The sequence below is a fragment of the Tiliqua scincoides genome, chromosome 7 (assembly GCF_035046505.1).
Source record: "Tiliqua scincoides isolate rTilSci1 chromosome 7, rTilSci1.hap2, whole genome shotgun sequence".
Taxonomy (NCBI): Eukaryota; Metazoa; Chordata; class Lepidosauria; order Squamata; family Scincidae; genus Tiliqua; species Tiliqua scincoides.
In genome coordinates, this window is record NC_089827.1 from 46734159 (window position 1) to 46749119 (window position 14961).

At 44.7% G+C, this 14961-nt stretch overlaps 1 protein-coding gene across 1 annotated transcript in view; it reads right to left on the reverse strand.

The window, feature by feature from the left end:
* DGKI (diacylglycerol kinase iota) overlaps positions 1-14961 on the reverse strand; it is a 284940-nt gene that overhangs the window by 145755 nt on the left and 124224 nt on the right. Inside the window, exons 4-7 of the mRNA XM_066634451.1 lie at positions 12133-12228; positions 11432-11506; positions 7137-7193; positions 5970-6035 (exon numbers count right to left, since the gene is read on the reverse strand). Of these exons, the coding sequence (XP_066490548.1) occupies positions 5970-6035; positions 7137-7193; positions 11432-11506; positions 12133-12228 (294 nt within the window). The remainder of the gene's footprint in view (positions 1-5969; positions 6036-7136; positions 7194-11431; positions 11507-12132; positions 12229-14961) is intronic.

The following is a 14961-nucleotide window of genomic DNA, read 5'->3' on the forward strand; positions in this document are numbered from 1 at the left end:
AAAATGGTTTAGACCTTTTGGTTTCTAGCTTCTCATTGAAACATATGCCTTTCTTCATAGGCCTTGTTCAGACAATTCAAAATACTATTTGTTGGATCATGAACAAGAGGGGGACCGCCTTCCCCCTCTTTTCCTTCTCCCCTCTCATGCCTGACTAAATGCAAAGCTTCCTCCTGGTTGTTAAGCCATAATCTCCTATAATGTCCGAATGAGTTAACTGTGGTTTAAGTAATCCCTTCCAGCCAGAATATCAAAACCAGGATCAAAACAAGGTTTGATGTCCTAGTTCAGATCCCTTAAACCACAGTTTTCCACTTTAGCTGCCCAAGGAAACAATGGTTTAACAATCCAGGAAGCTTTGCATTTGGAAGGGGCACATAAAGGAGGAAGGAAGGGGGGAGTAAGGTGGGGGGAGATTCATTAGCTAGTTCACCAACCAATAAATTGGCATTTGTCATGGAATCAGGTCACTGTAATTTGCTTTAGCCACATCCTAATTATAAACTGTCAGAGTAAGTCAATACAGTCAGTTTTTGATAGAGATTTGAAATCTACAAAATTAGTAATTTCTGTTCCTTTGCATACCAGATAGCATTAAAATGTGGATTCTCTGAGAGTTTGATTACAGTGTTGCACTTTGCATAGACAGACAGAGAGACAGACTGACCCAAGGTCACCCAGTAGACTTCCTAGCTAAAAAGGGATTTTAATCTGGTCCCCTCTTCTCCCAGTCCAACACCGTTCCTCTCTGTACCACTCAGGCACTCAGAGGAAGACAAATTATTGGGAGGAGCCTATTTTGTTCTAAAAGTTGTTCTCATTATAGTTAGTATTGATGGATATAGTGAACCAGATTGTTGCTGCATATAAACTAGCGGAATCCCATTTCTTCTCCCCTTCTTAGCATCACATAAGAAAAAATATTTATATGTAATGTAAAATGAATCCAAGTAGACAAGGTTAGCACCAATTCATTGTTCGCTTCAGGCATGAGATACATTTAACCCCTAACACTTTGGCCTGCAGATTTGTAAGTATGGTATTATTCACATCCCTTAAACATTGTTAGCCACCCCAATTACAACCACATATGTGACTGATGAACTCATACAACTGTGAGGTTGGTGGTTCCATCAGGCACTACATTACAAATGCTTTTGTGCTGCTTTCATTTGGCTGTCGCTTTAGCTGAGTGCTTATCCGCTTTATCGAAGGAAGGAAAGGGGATGGTTTCAAAGTGATCACATTCATGAGAAGCAATGAAGAGTAACTAAAGCAACTGGCAGAGGAGGAGATCGCAACACCATTTATCACCACAAGTCTCCTGCCATTTAATACAATTTCTTTCATTAACGATTTCTAAAGAGCAGGCTTCTCTGGGTTATATAAATGTAAACCTCATCAAATGTATAATCCCTTTAATTACCCTGTGTATGGTTTGGCTAGACTTATTTCCAGCCCTTCTATGCGCATACCAAGTACCAAAAGCTAATTCTAGCTGCCTTCCTGCACCAGGGAACTGCATAAACACCTGCACACCATTCCGTGAGTAAACTATGGAGCAAGCAGTCTGGAGAAGCAGGAAGACTCAGACTTTCTTTCTCAGACACTTTCCTTAGCTAGCCACTAAATCATTCGATGGGTGAGTCCTCTTTTGCTATGCTCAGCCCTGTATGAAAAAGGAGAACACTCTCATAACAGGCCTGTAGGAAGTGGAGTACCATCCAGCTCATAGTCTCTCCCCCAAAAACTAGAGAAATAGGGACATGATTCAGATTCTACATTGTGAGGAGCCTCTGAGTGACTGTAGCAGTCAAGTGTTTTCACAGCTGCTACAGTCACCTGTGAGAAGCCCCTTTCCAAAAGTGTCCCGTTACCCTTCTTCGCACAATGTCTGGACTTCTTTTGGATTCTGAACAGCCAATTCAAAGTCACTTGCTGAGTCCAGCAAGTGCTGCTGATGGGAAATGGGCAGCCCAATCCTGAACTGCCCGTTGTGCTAGGACTGCCTGGGTTCCAAAATGGCTGCTGCGGCATCCTGTGCACAATAGGGCAGCCACCAGCAGCACCTTGGGGGAAGGAGACTTTCGACCCCTTCCCCCGAGTAAGGCGAACAGCCCTGCAATGGGGCTACTCGATTCTGTGGCAACCCTTGGGCTGAAGCAGAATCAAGAGACTCTGTGTTGGGCCCACCACCTAGGCTCTGGATACAGAGGAGTAGAGCTCCTCTGGTCCACCCTGTTGCCTCCCCACCAGCACACCTCCTCCCCACTGTCTCCCCACCCTCCCCTACCTCCCCCCACCCCGGAACATCTCCTCCCCACCTACCCCCATGCCCCCACCTACCTCTCCGCCACCCGGTGATTTGGACAACCATGGAGCAGTGGAGCTATGGCTGTCCACCGGTGCTGAGGGCTGCAGATTTGCAACAGTGCGCACCAGCAGTAAGGATTGGGCCCTCAGCCAGTAATGCAACAATGGGGCAGGTAGCTGTGAGTATTCTGCAAGTAGCTGCACCACCTGTTGGAAGGTCTTTCTGTTACAGCTTCCAAGAAGACTCTCACCATACAGTCTGGTTTATTTGAACACATAAAGCTACTTCTACCAAGTCAGATCACCGAAATACCTTACTCAGTGTAGTCTACTCTGATTAACAGGGGCTTTTTAGGGATTCAAACAGAAGCCTTTCCCTGCCCTATGGAGATGCCAGGGATTGAATATGGGACCTTCTGCAGGTGGACCACGGGCTCTACCTCTGGGTTATGCTCCTCTCCTTTGGTTTATGGGTTGTGTTACATAGAGTGTTGCAGCTGCGGCCACCAGCGGCGTCTGTGGCATCCCTGATTTCATTTCCTGTCATGTTACAGTAGCATTTTCCCTTCTCCCACCCTTGCATTGTGGCTGCCAAGAGGCACAGGAACAAGCATGGCAGAAGAGGTGCGCCAGGAGCCAGCAGAAAGTTTTGAGTCTGCCAATTTCCCCTGAACTCCTTGCCACATGTTTTGGAGAGTCCTGGTTGCCCCTTCACAACAGGGGGCTGCCATTCCCTCCTTCAGAACAATATGGCTTCTCTCAACAAGATTCACTGACACTTCATGTGTCAAAGAGCCCTCTGACAACAGTATTGGAAACATAATGAAACCTGCAGAACTGGAGATACATTTTGAATGGTGTCTGCATAAACCGTATAACTGGTACATGTTGAGAGGTAAGAAAAGGCATAAAAGATGGCAAAATTATCTGGCTTCGGAGAAAAAGTAATAATTCAAAACAGGCTGGGGAAGATTGGATGACGTGAGAGGCAAAGACGCGCCTGGAGATAATTGGACTCTTATTCTTTTCCGCAGTTCTTGCAAATTGATTTTTTCAATTTGCTCAACTGAGAGCCAGGGCCGCAACGAACGTTAGACAGGAACTAAATATTTTAAGCAGGTCTGAAAAATCCCAAATTAATAACGTTTTTGAACACTGTATCACTCCATTGCTATCAAGGACAGGGGTTTTGTTAAGATTTCCAGATCTTAGAACATTTAAGACGGATAATCTTGAGGCCTCCCAGAGGGGGATATTGGAGCTGTCACTGTCAATCCAACCCAACTTGAGTTAACATGAAAAGGGGCTTGTTATGGGTTTCCTTGCTTTGGGGTTTGTTCCCGGATCAAATGCTGACCGATGGCTCTGGGGTGTAGTCCTCCCCCTGTGCCCTTGAGATTCAGTGCTGGGGGCCCAGGGGTCATGACAAGAGTAATGATTTGTGCGGCGTAAACCTATGCATGCATACTTGGACTGTGCCATTGTGTTCAATGGGTTTGCTCCCAAGAAAGTATGCATAGGAATACAGCCTTACTTTTGTCCCTCCTGGGTTCCTGCAGAATCCTTCTCAAGCACAAAACACTGATCTTTTGGCTTGCTACTGATAGTAATAAATCATACTGATTGAAACCAAGGTGCTCCTGCATCTGTGCCGGTGGCATCGCTAGGGGGATGCAGGCCACAGCGGGTGATGTGCACTGGGGGTGGGGGTGACACCACTATGGGGTCAAAATTTTTTAAATCTTGGTATTTTTGAATAATACCATCAAGTCATACATCATTTGATGTGTAATTTCATGCAGAATGCAATGAAACAAACCACACTGAAATATCTCTATTCTAGGAAAAATTATAGCCAAAAAAAAGTGAAGGTGGGGCAATAGTGCATCCCTGTATCCACTGCTCAGGGCATTGCCATACCCACTGCATGGGAGGAGGTCTATCGGAGGGGTGGGGTGACACCCTGGCCTCCTGCACCAGGTGATGCAAACCCTAGAGATGCCACTGATCCGTGATACACCAGTCCTGTAGTTGGGTAGACACAGGAACATAGGAAACTGTTTTCTACTGAACCAGGCTTGGTCACCTGGCTCTGTATTATTGATACTGACTGGCCGTAACTCTCCTGGGTTTCAGACAGCGATTCTTGGCCTGACCTGGTGTTGCTGCCAGGGATTGAACCTGGGGCATTTTGCATGCATAGCAAATGCTCTTCCACTTAGCTTCAGCGCCCCTCCCACCCCTGAGAAGGTAGCAGCAAATCAGCTAATTGGAAATGCTCTAGAAGCAGACCTTAAGATTAATTCATTTGTCACAGTTCTTTCTAGAAATGGACAAATTGGAAAACAAATATTGCCTTGGATTCGCTTGAAAATGATTCGTTCTTCCACGCAAAAGCAAAAGGAACCCTGATAACTCATCAAAGGACCAATCTTATCCAACTTTCCAGCACTGATGCAGCCGCAATTCAGTCCTGAGGTATGGGACGAAACGTTCCCTTACCTTAAGGCGGACTCCATGACTGACCCTCGCTGCAGGATGCAGTGCGCACCCCACTGTCATGGCTGCATCAGTACTGGATAGTTGGATAGAATTGGGCCCCAAGTCAAGTCTAAGCATTCAAATGAAAATTCTCTGTTGCCTTCCCACCAGCCCAACAGCCTCACCTGTCTCAACAGCAGCCGGGAACAGATGAAAAAACATCGGGAGCAGCAGAGTCATTCATGGAGGGAGGGGTATCTCCCCTTCTCTCCCACTGCCCCATGCTGCCACGGCATACTCTAGTGCACCATGAAAAAGAAGAATTCTAGGAGTTCAGAATTCCAGAAGAATTCTAGGAGTTCAGGAGATACATTCCTCCTTTTAAGGGAGGGCAGTTCTGAGCACCAAGAATTCTCTGAAACCAAACTTAGAAAACTATGGCAAGTTCTTCATCACAGAGAACCAGAGAGAAAAAGAACCAGTCAGGCCTGGCCCATCCATGAGGACAACTGAAATGGTCACCTCAGACAGCAGATTGGTGGAGGGTGCTCATCTCTATCCACCAAGTTGCCTCCACTCATAACACAGGCCAACACACATTTTGCTTCCTTAAACGTTACACCAATTCCTGGGTATATTTGGGGAGCCGATTCAAAAAATGGCATCCGTTTTGCCCTACCACATGTAGTTTTGGAGACACGGCATAGCCTCTTTAGTGAGTGGTTCAAGCAGCTTCCTCATGAGGAAGCCTACACCATGGCTTCCTCATGAGGAAGTTGCTTGAACCATTCACTAATGAGGCTATACTATATCTCCAAAACTAGACGTGATAGGGCAAAACGGATACCATTTTTTGAATCGGCACCCCAATTCATATCAAACCACCATAAAGTTTGGGAAAAACTTTTCTGACCCTCAATTTTGTAGGCCTGTCTAATGCTCCTCCTCCCACTTCCTGGATCAGAAAAGGAAGAGGGGGACAGAAAGGAAATGTGCAGGGGAAGACAGTTCTGAGCTACAATGTTGGAGAGTGGGAAGCTAGCACATCATCAGGTAAAGGGGGCCAGCATTGATCATCCCACCTCAGGCTTCACAAGATCTTGCACTGGCTTGGAACTAGAGGTGGTTATGAAATGCTCCACAAAACTTGGAAACCATATGCATAGCAGACCTACCTTTCCGCACTGCTTACACTTCCCTTCCTGCCTCCGCCTGTGTACCCAGTGATGTCGGACAAAATTCTGTCAACAAAAGGGAGACAAGAAGAAGCAAGGCATGAAATGACACAGATCTACACTAGACATAGAGCCTTGCATTCCAAACCAGACTGCAGAAGGCAGTCAAATGATTGACTCCGGCAGCATTGAAAGCTGAAGGAAGGAGTAAACTGATGCACAAATTCAGCTAAGGATATTTGTGGCACCCTTGACCTTCGGTCACAATCAAAAAGAATTCTAAGCAACTGCCACTGCTACCCTACTGCAATGGGAAGCCCTGCCCTATGGTTTAGGTTTACCTTGGTGATGAGGTGGCAACTACAAGGCTTCTCAGGCTACAATCCCATCCACACTTACCTGGGAGTAAGCTCAACTGACTCTAGTGGGACTTACTTCTGAGTAGACATGCACAAGATTGGGCTCTCAGCAGGTTGCCACTGATTTTTTCCCCCATCTTCAAGGCAGTGGCTCCAGCATCATGCAGTGTCCCAGTCATGTAGTGTCAAAATGAAGGTATTGCAATATGCATTATAAAGATTGTGGCAGCACAATCAGTGCAGCCATAGAAAAGAGCTGTGGGACATATCCTCCCCAAGGGAGGGCATGAAGTTCTGCTGGGGCTTTTGGGGCTTGCCAGCTGCCCAAGCATATCTCATAGTGGTCAGTATACTGCCTGTTCATTCCTGTGCTGGTGCTTCGCTTTCTTTTCCCCTTGGCTTCCCTATCCCCACCTGCAAAGTGGCATGTCTACAGTACTGTTCAACACAGGAGTTGATGGGGAAGGCACACAACACAGGTGAGGGAGCTACAGGAAGGAGAAGCCATCGCTCACATCTCCTGCTGCATTGGATTGTTTAACCCATTTTTGCCTGGCCCACAGATGTGCACATTTGGTCCCTGTGGCATATATGCAACATTGGGCAGAAATGGCTTAAAGGCCAGTGAGTTCTCTCCAGGTTGTGGGCTGACATCTGATCACCAGGAGGAGATCTGTGAATGTGTTACAAAAGGGAGGAAACCGTCTTCAAAGCTCTGCTAGATCTCAAGACGCTTTCTCTGATGAGTGGAGTAGGCCTACAAGGGGCACAAACCTCTAAGGAGATGCAGGAGTAATAAACCACTCACCTCCCTTGGAGACCTAGAACTGCCTTCTCGGAAAGTTGGCTTACACCGGAAGTTAATCTGCCATGTAGGAAGCAAACAAACAAAAGTAAAAATGGAGACCAAGCACAACAGACATCATAAATGAAACAGACCAGCCTTACCGGTCACCTGAAATCTTGAACAGATTAATTCCACATATTCTTAGCATTACAGATCATCTTTTCAGTACATAAACTTTCAGTTTTGAGAACTACATATTATAAAAGTTGTGCATTAGGAAGGCAAAATAATGGACACATTTCACGTTTTTACTGTAACACATAAACACACTCTTCCCTGTGCATTTAGCATAGAAGACACTATAGCTTCTAAGGTCAACCTTATTTATATGAGATCTGCCATGTAAATGGGTTAAGATGTATGGAAATTCCAAACCTCCCCCCTTGGCTTCCCTTGAAAATGCTTTCAGGAGGAACCCTGAAATGTGCTTCAACTTGCACATCTTCAACATGTAAGTGCCATCTCTACACAGGCCTGCATATTCTCCTCATAAGAACATAAGAACAGCCCCACTGGATCAGGCCTTAGGCCCATCTAGTCCAGCTTCCTGTATCTCACAGCGGCCCATCAAATGATCCAGGGAGCACACCAGATAACAAGAGACCTCATCCTGGTGCCCTCCCTTGCATCTGGCCTTCTGACATAGCCCATTTCTAAAATGAGGAGGTTGCGCATACACATCATGGCTTGTACCCCGTAATGAATTTTTCCTCCAGAAACTTGTCCAATCCCCTTTTAAAGGCGTCCAGGCCAGATGCCGTCACCACATCCTGTGGCAAGGAGTTCCACAGACCAACCACACGCTGAGTAAAGAGATGGCATCCTCCTCTTTCCCCTCTCTCACCCAGAAAAGTCCAATACCAGATGTGTGATGTGACATCATTGCACTGTGAGTTTTGCACCCAATGAAGTAAAATGAAGTAAATTCAGGAAAACTGGAAAATTCTGCTGCCATCAGTACCCATGTTTGGTACTGCTGTAAGTTACGGGAATCAAGGCTGGCCAAAAATCTCCTGGTGCCTGAGACAGTGTGCCAAATGTTGTCTACCCTATCCTTGGCGATCCCTACCCATTCTCTTGTGGGTAGCCACTTGTGGGAGGCCACTACCTGAATTGGCAGAGGAAGAGGGGGACACAGCAGTGTGGACAGAGCAGTAAGGCTAGAGTATCTCCATTCTTCCCTCCTCCACACTTCTTTCACCCCACTCTTCCTTTGGCAGTCCAAGGAGGAGGAGAAACAGTGGAAGTGAGTGGGCAGATGGAGGCAGGTGCTCCCGGTCAATCTGCTGCCTCAGGCAACCATCTTAATAGGTGTCATGAATAGGACAGTCCTGATAGAAAAAGCTTCCATATGATGACATTAAACCCCAAATATGAAAAAAAAAAAAAAATTGAAAACCGCAAAAGATTATACAAAGGATTTATAAAACTACGAATTTGGACCTTTTCTGACTAGGGACTCAGCTACTTTATTGTTTAGGATTCTGATAATGGGCAAAATACAAATATATTTGGTTTTATGTGTGACCTGGCACATACATGTCACCACTCGACATTCCGTACTGTTAAGCTGCCTCAAACGCTGCCATTAAGCTGTTTGACCCTTCTATAGATTTTGTCAAGACAAGAAAGCTATCTAAATTATAATCGTATTGTTTAAAATCTATTCCAAACCCTGGGCTTAGAGACAGGCCAAGGATTAGTGGCTGCCGCAAGATAAAGTTTGAAGAAGATTTAAATGCTGGATTGACCTTGGGGGTTCTTTCTTTTATAAACTAACTAATCTGGCTACTCCAAAGTTTTGATTCTGAATGCACTTGCTGACACTCCTGAAGCCATCAGTTATGGACTTGTAGCAGGAAAATCTCATTACTCTTGAAGTTTGGCAAGAGAATCCAGCTGAAGTTATCTTTTTCGAACCCTTTGCTCCATTAGAATCCACTAAAAGCTTTTCCACCACCATCACCCACAATGATTTTAAAAGCACCACTTTGTATTTTGATGACCATTGTGATGCATGTTGAACATCCTAACAGATTTCTAGAGGAATTCTAAGTCTTTTGTCAATATAACACCACTGTGAATCACTGAAGGATTAACCACTGTGGTGCACATAAGTGAAACAAGCCCATAAGCCTGTTTTTATGTTTCGATTGTTATGACTGTTACTGTTTTACCATAAAATGCTTTTGTGCTTCTCATAGAAAAGATGATTGATATTTCTTTATGTCTTCTATATGAATAACCAACATTTTGTTACACCACTCAATGAAATAAATCTTAGTGGTTTAATCATATGAATTTAATTAATGATCGGTTAAGGCAGTGGTACTCAAACTTTTCCAGCCAGTGGCTCCCTTGACCCCCGTGGCTGTTGGCCATGATGCCCCATCATGTTCCTGAGGGCTGGAAGTGACATCATTAAACAGGAAGTGGCCAGAAATATTAACTATATTAATATTATATTAATCATATCATTAATTAAATACAGGTCTTAAAATATATATTATTAATACACAGCAATATACATGCGTTATAAATGATCAGCTGCTGATCACTGTTGGAGACAGGATGCTGGAGTAGGTAGATTTTGTCTGGTCCAGGAGGACTCATTTTTTTTAAACTTTGTAAGCATACCAATAGAATTGTTTTATCAAATGTGAACAACCAGTCTGACCAACATTACATACACACATCCCTGTGGACCCCAATCCAACTAGTCATTTCTCCCATTCTCCTTGGATAGGATTGAACCCTTTATTAATTTAATGAAATTAAGTTTTTCCAGCAGCTAGTGGGGAAAACAAAAATAGACCATGAAAATATGTCAGAGCTGATAAGGGTTTGGTTAGGAAGCTGATTTGTCTCCTATACTAGGAGATGCACAGCTCAAGCCTATGCATGTCTACTCAGAAGTAAGTCCCATTAGAGCCAATGGGGCTTACTTCCAGGAAAGTGTGGATAGGATTGGGCTGGCAATCACTTCATCAATGGCTGATAAGTATTTCCTTCAAATAGCAAGATTCATCACTTTAAAAATACAGCCTTTCCTCTTCAGTCAAACAACAAGATTAATAAATCACTTTAAAAACAGTACCCTTTTTCTGCTCCTGGCCAAGTAAAGTGTGTGCTTGTCTCTGCCCTCCCCCTTTGCCAACTGCATGGAAACAACTTTCAGGGGAAAGTGGGAAGGTTCGGAGATTGAAAGATTGTGCAGGGCTCCCCAAACCCCTGACAGGCTACTGTAGGGACTGGTGAGTGCATCCCAGTCCCTGCAGACCCCTTAGCGACACGATCCTGGGGATCGCGTCGCTGCCTCCCCCCCCCCGCAAGAACTTACTGAGGTTCAAATTCTCCCTGAGAGTTTGAAAACCGCTAGACTAAGCTATGCTTTGACATTCGTCCATTTTTTACTTTTGTCCATGCTCTGATTCCTAATTAGACAAAAGTCCAAGATATGCATGTATACATTGGGTGGGTCAGCTCACATGATATCAGTCTTCCAACAGAGGGCACTTTGCCAAGGGTGCTCTCAAACCTGGTGGTGGCTCTGCCCGTTTGTTTCCTGAATTTCTTATTCAAGGGAGGGAAGGATGGGAAGTAGACAGACAAAATTCACAGTCCGCCTCCAGCCTCACCCACCTTTCCTCAGATGGAGGAGGAGGGGAAAAAAAGATTTTATGTTTTTAGTCATTTTGTTGTGCTTTTTAATTGATGTGCGTCTCCTTCAAAGTCAAAAGGTGGGGCAAAAATACCCTCGATAAAGAAATAGCACATACGCGAAGGAGTATGAAAAATACACAAAGAATCTTGTGGCACCATCAAGACTGCCAAACTTACTGTGCAGTAAGTTTTCATAGGCAAGACATCTACATCATCAGATGTGCCCAGAAGACTCATCTAGAAAAAGTCCCTGCCGAAAGAAGTATCTTAGCATAAGATGCCACAAGACAATTTTACGCTGCAGTCCTAACCACACTTTCCTGAGAGTAAGCCCCATTGAACAAAATAGGACTTACTTCTGAGTAGACCTGGTTAGGCTTGTGCCCTTAGTTGCAAAAAAATGGCTACCATTCCAGAATGGGTTTCTGTCACAAGGCATGCCGCATGATCGTTTTGGTAGTTTAGGATGGGTACATGTATGTTTAAAAGACCAGCCATTGGCCTTCGAGGTTAAACTGCTGTTTGTACAACGGATGAACAAAAACTGAAATGGGTTCATTGCACAAATATTCCAGCAGGTGGCACCATCTTACCTTTTCTAATTGTTCCATGCAGGCATTATGAACTATAATTTTGCAGGCAGCACATTTTCTTCGAAGAGCTGATTTCTGCAACGATACAAAAACAGTAAGTGTCCACAGAACGATCAGTGCAGAGGGAGGCCATTTCTCTGGGTAGAAGCATTTTTTCCCATGCCAAAAGACTGCCTCTTAATCCTTATGTTTGTTTGTTTTTTTCTAATCCAACAATTTTCTGCAGCCTGCTGACAAAGTAGAACTGAATTATTTACTTTATGCATTTTGTAAGGCTAAATTCCAAGACCTGGACTAAAGTCACATGAAGTTGCAACTTGCTGAAGCTAAGCTGATCTGGGCTTGGCCCGTGCCTGGATGGGAGGCTGCCTATGAATGCCACCATGAGATCACAAATGGAGATATAAATGCCCCAGAACAATAAGCAACCTCAGGGGACAGTCATGCAACATATAAACGATAAATAAAATAACCATGAGTTAAGTCAAAGCAGAGCAAATGAAATACCAAAGCGTGGGCAAACAGAAGAACATTTTAATTGGCAATTAAAAGAGAGTAGTGTGGCTGCCTGACAAATTTGCCTGGAGAAATCCAGGGGCCGTGAGCAGGGGAGAAAGGCTGACCACTGATCCCAAGATGAAAATGACCCCAGTGCTTTTCATACAGATATGAACTTTGTAACTTGAAAATGTAGCACTCACCGAGAACTTGACTTGGCAGCTCTCCTCCCCCAGGTAGCACAAATCCCCAGAAACGTTCGTCTCCAACCAGAGATGTTCACCATTCACTGCATTCTCCTGAGATAACAGAAAATATTATTTCTTAGATGGACTGATGAGGGGGGAGGTCACATGTCTGCATTTCAATTAGCATAGTTATGCACAAAGAAGACCTGAGAGAAAGGTGAAGTACCTCCTCTTTGGAGCAAAGCATGCACTATGTTCTCCGTGCATTCTGCTGACTGTCAGCAACTCTGTTCAGCTAATTCAAATAAAGACCCAGGTTCTCACTACTGATGTGTCTCAAAAAATGTATATAAAGTACTGGATACAAAATGTGGGGAAGGTACGGAGCTCCTTGATTTATAAAGATCAGGCACAAGACTGAGGTTGACTTTGAGGAGCTCCTTCCTATCTTTTTTCTTTGCTTTTCGACACACAAGGCCCTAACACAGCCAACAATCATAGCACCCATCTTAAAAGTCACATTAAAAAACATGCTCTGTGTGCGAGACTCGGGTCTGAATGTTATCAATATGAAAAATGGTGCCTTTTAACTTTCAAATCTCTTTTTTAATTAGCGCATCTGCTTACTTATCACTTTATAAATCACATATGAAAGCAAAAGTTTGGAATGAGCCCCAATGGAAATCAGGCGCAATGTGCTGGTTGGCTGGTTGGCAACCTTCAGTCTCGAAAGACGATGGTATAAGCCTACAGCACCCGGTATTCCAAGGTGGTCTCCCATCCAAGTACTAACCAGGCCTGACCCTGCTTAGCTTCCGAGATCAGACAAGATCGGACATGTATTCTCTGCCTGACAAACACATTCCCAACCTCATCGCAGCAACACAAGATAGGCTTCTACAGTTTAATCATGACATTCAGCTGGATGAGATGATGTTTCTCCTCCCAATCTGGCCCTAAGAGCACAGCTGCCCTCTTCACCCACTTGGAGAGCCGGCCCTGCATCTGATGTCCCCACATATTAATGCAGGGGTGTCAAATGCACAAAACTCTCACAAAGGCCAAAATCCTAAGGTCTGTTCCCAACAAAAAACCGAATAGTTGACCGCAGGATTTTGGTCTACCCATCAGATTTTACAGTCGTAGAGTTTACTTGAACATTATATCCCCACATGGAAGTCTGGAGACAGGGCTACTGAGGGGAATTTTATCAGGGAGCACAAAGTTTCTTTTGGGCCCTCCCCTTATCCATTGGATCATAATTTCATACAATCATTGGATCACAATTTTGACAAATTACAATGTATTCAACTGCATACACTCACACCAAATGTGAATGCCAGTCTTCATACAGCAGATGCAAACATGTTCTAAGATCCAAGGACATTTCTGGCTCCCTTCCTTTGGCTCCTGGGCCCCTTTATTGATCCCAGGCCCCAGTATGATGTAACCCTTGCATCCCCCTCTCATGGACTCTGCCTGGAAAGTCCAAAGGTGGGGAGATGCAGTTGTATCTCCAGAGGTGAATGGGGAAAACAAATGCTCTCTCACCTCCCTCTACTCAATGGGCAGGAATGTGGGAGAGTTACAATTCAATCATTCTCATTTTCATAGTGTATATTTGCCAATCATGCCCACATTCATGGATTTATGGAAAAACTACCTGCTTGCCCCATTCATCATTCCATAAAGACTAAGCGTCAGACTACACATCCTATCAAGCATGTCACTTGCCCTGGAAGGCTTGCTCCCCCCTCCCAAGTAGCAGGGGAATCCTGCGATAAAAACTGGGGCCACGGCATGGGGAGGGGGAAAGGAGACTTTAACTCTACGGCCTTGTTACAGGCCCAGTCCATATTGCATAAGGACACATACATATATTCTCCATAGCTATGTGTCCGAAGAAGGACATTCACATTGGTGCCAGTGGAAGATTCCCTCTTAGGATAAACCGCAGTCACAGGGGGGCTGAACTGGATCAGGAACACAGCAGGGCAAAGCCTTGGCTTAGAGCCTCCCTTTCCACATGCTGAAGCCTAATCTAGATCCTCCCAACACAGCTTCTATTGAGAGGGGAAACAAGCATCTCAAGGCCAATGACCCCAGCACTTCAGAGAGTTTATTTGCCTGATTAATTCAGACCATTAGAAGACATTCTCCATCTCATGGTCTTATAACTAGAATCAAGGAGAAAAACGCCAGCAGAATTTCAGCCGTCTCGGTTCCTTGCTTTTAGGAACATGAACCCAGTGGCGTCACTAGGGTTTGCATGACCTGGTGCAGGAGGCCAGTGCATTGCCCCTATGATGGACCTCCTCCCATGCCCCAGGCGGTGGGTGTGGTGGGTGTACCATTGCATCACCTGGCTATAACTTTTGATAGAATACAGATATTTCAACGCGGTTTGTTTCATTGAATTCTACATGAAATTACTCATCAATTGATATATAATGTGATGGTATTATTTGAAAAACAAAGATTTAAAAAAATTTTGGCCAGTGGTGGTGTCACCCCCCTGTGCACATCACCTGGTTGGCAACCTTCAGTCTGGAAAGACTATGGTAGAAGCCTACAGCACCCGGTATTCCCAAGCGGTCTCCCATCCAAGTACTAGCCAGGCCTGAACCCTGCTTAGCTTCCAAGATCAGACGAGATCAGGAATGTGCAGGGTAACAGTTGCTGCTCTATTTTACCAATACTGATCTGCAAAGATGAGCAAGCTTTCACAATTTTACTCTTTACCAATACTGGTTAAGAGTAAAATTGTGAAAGCTTGCTCATCTTTGCAGACCCAAAAGGCAGATCAGAAAGCATGAAAAACCATCATCACCTACAAAATACAGG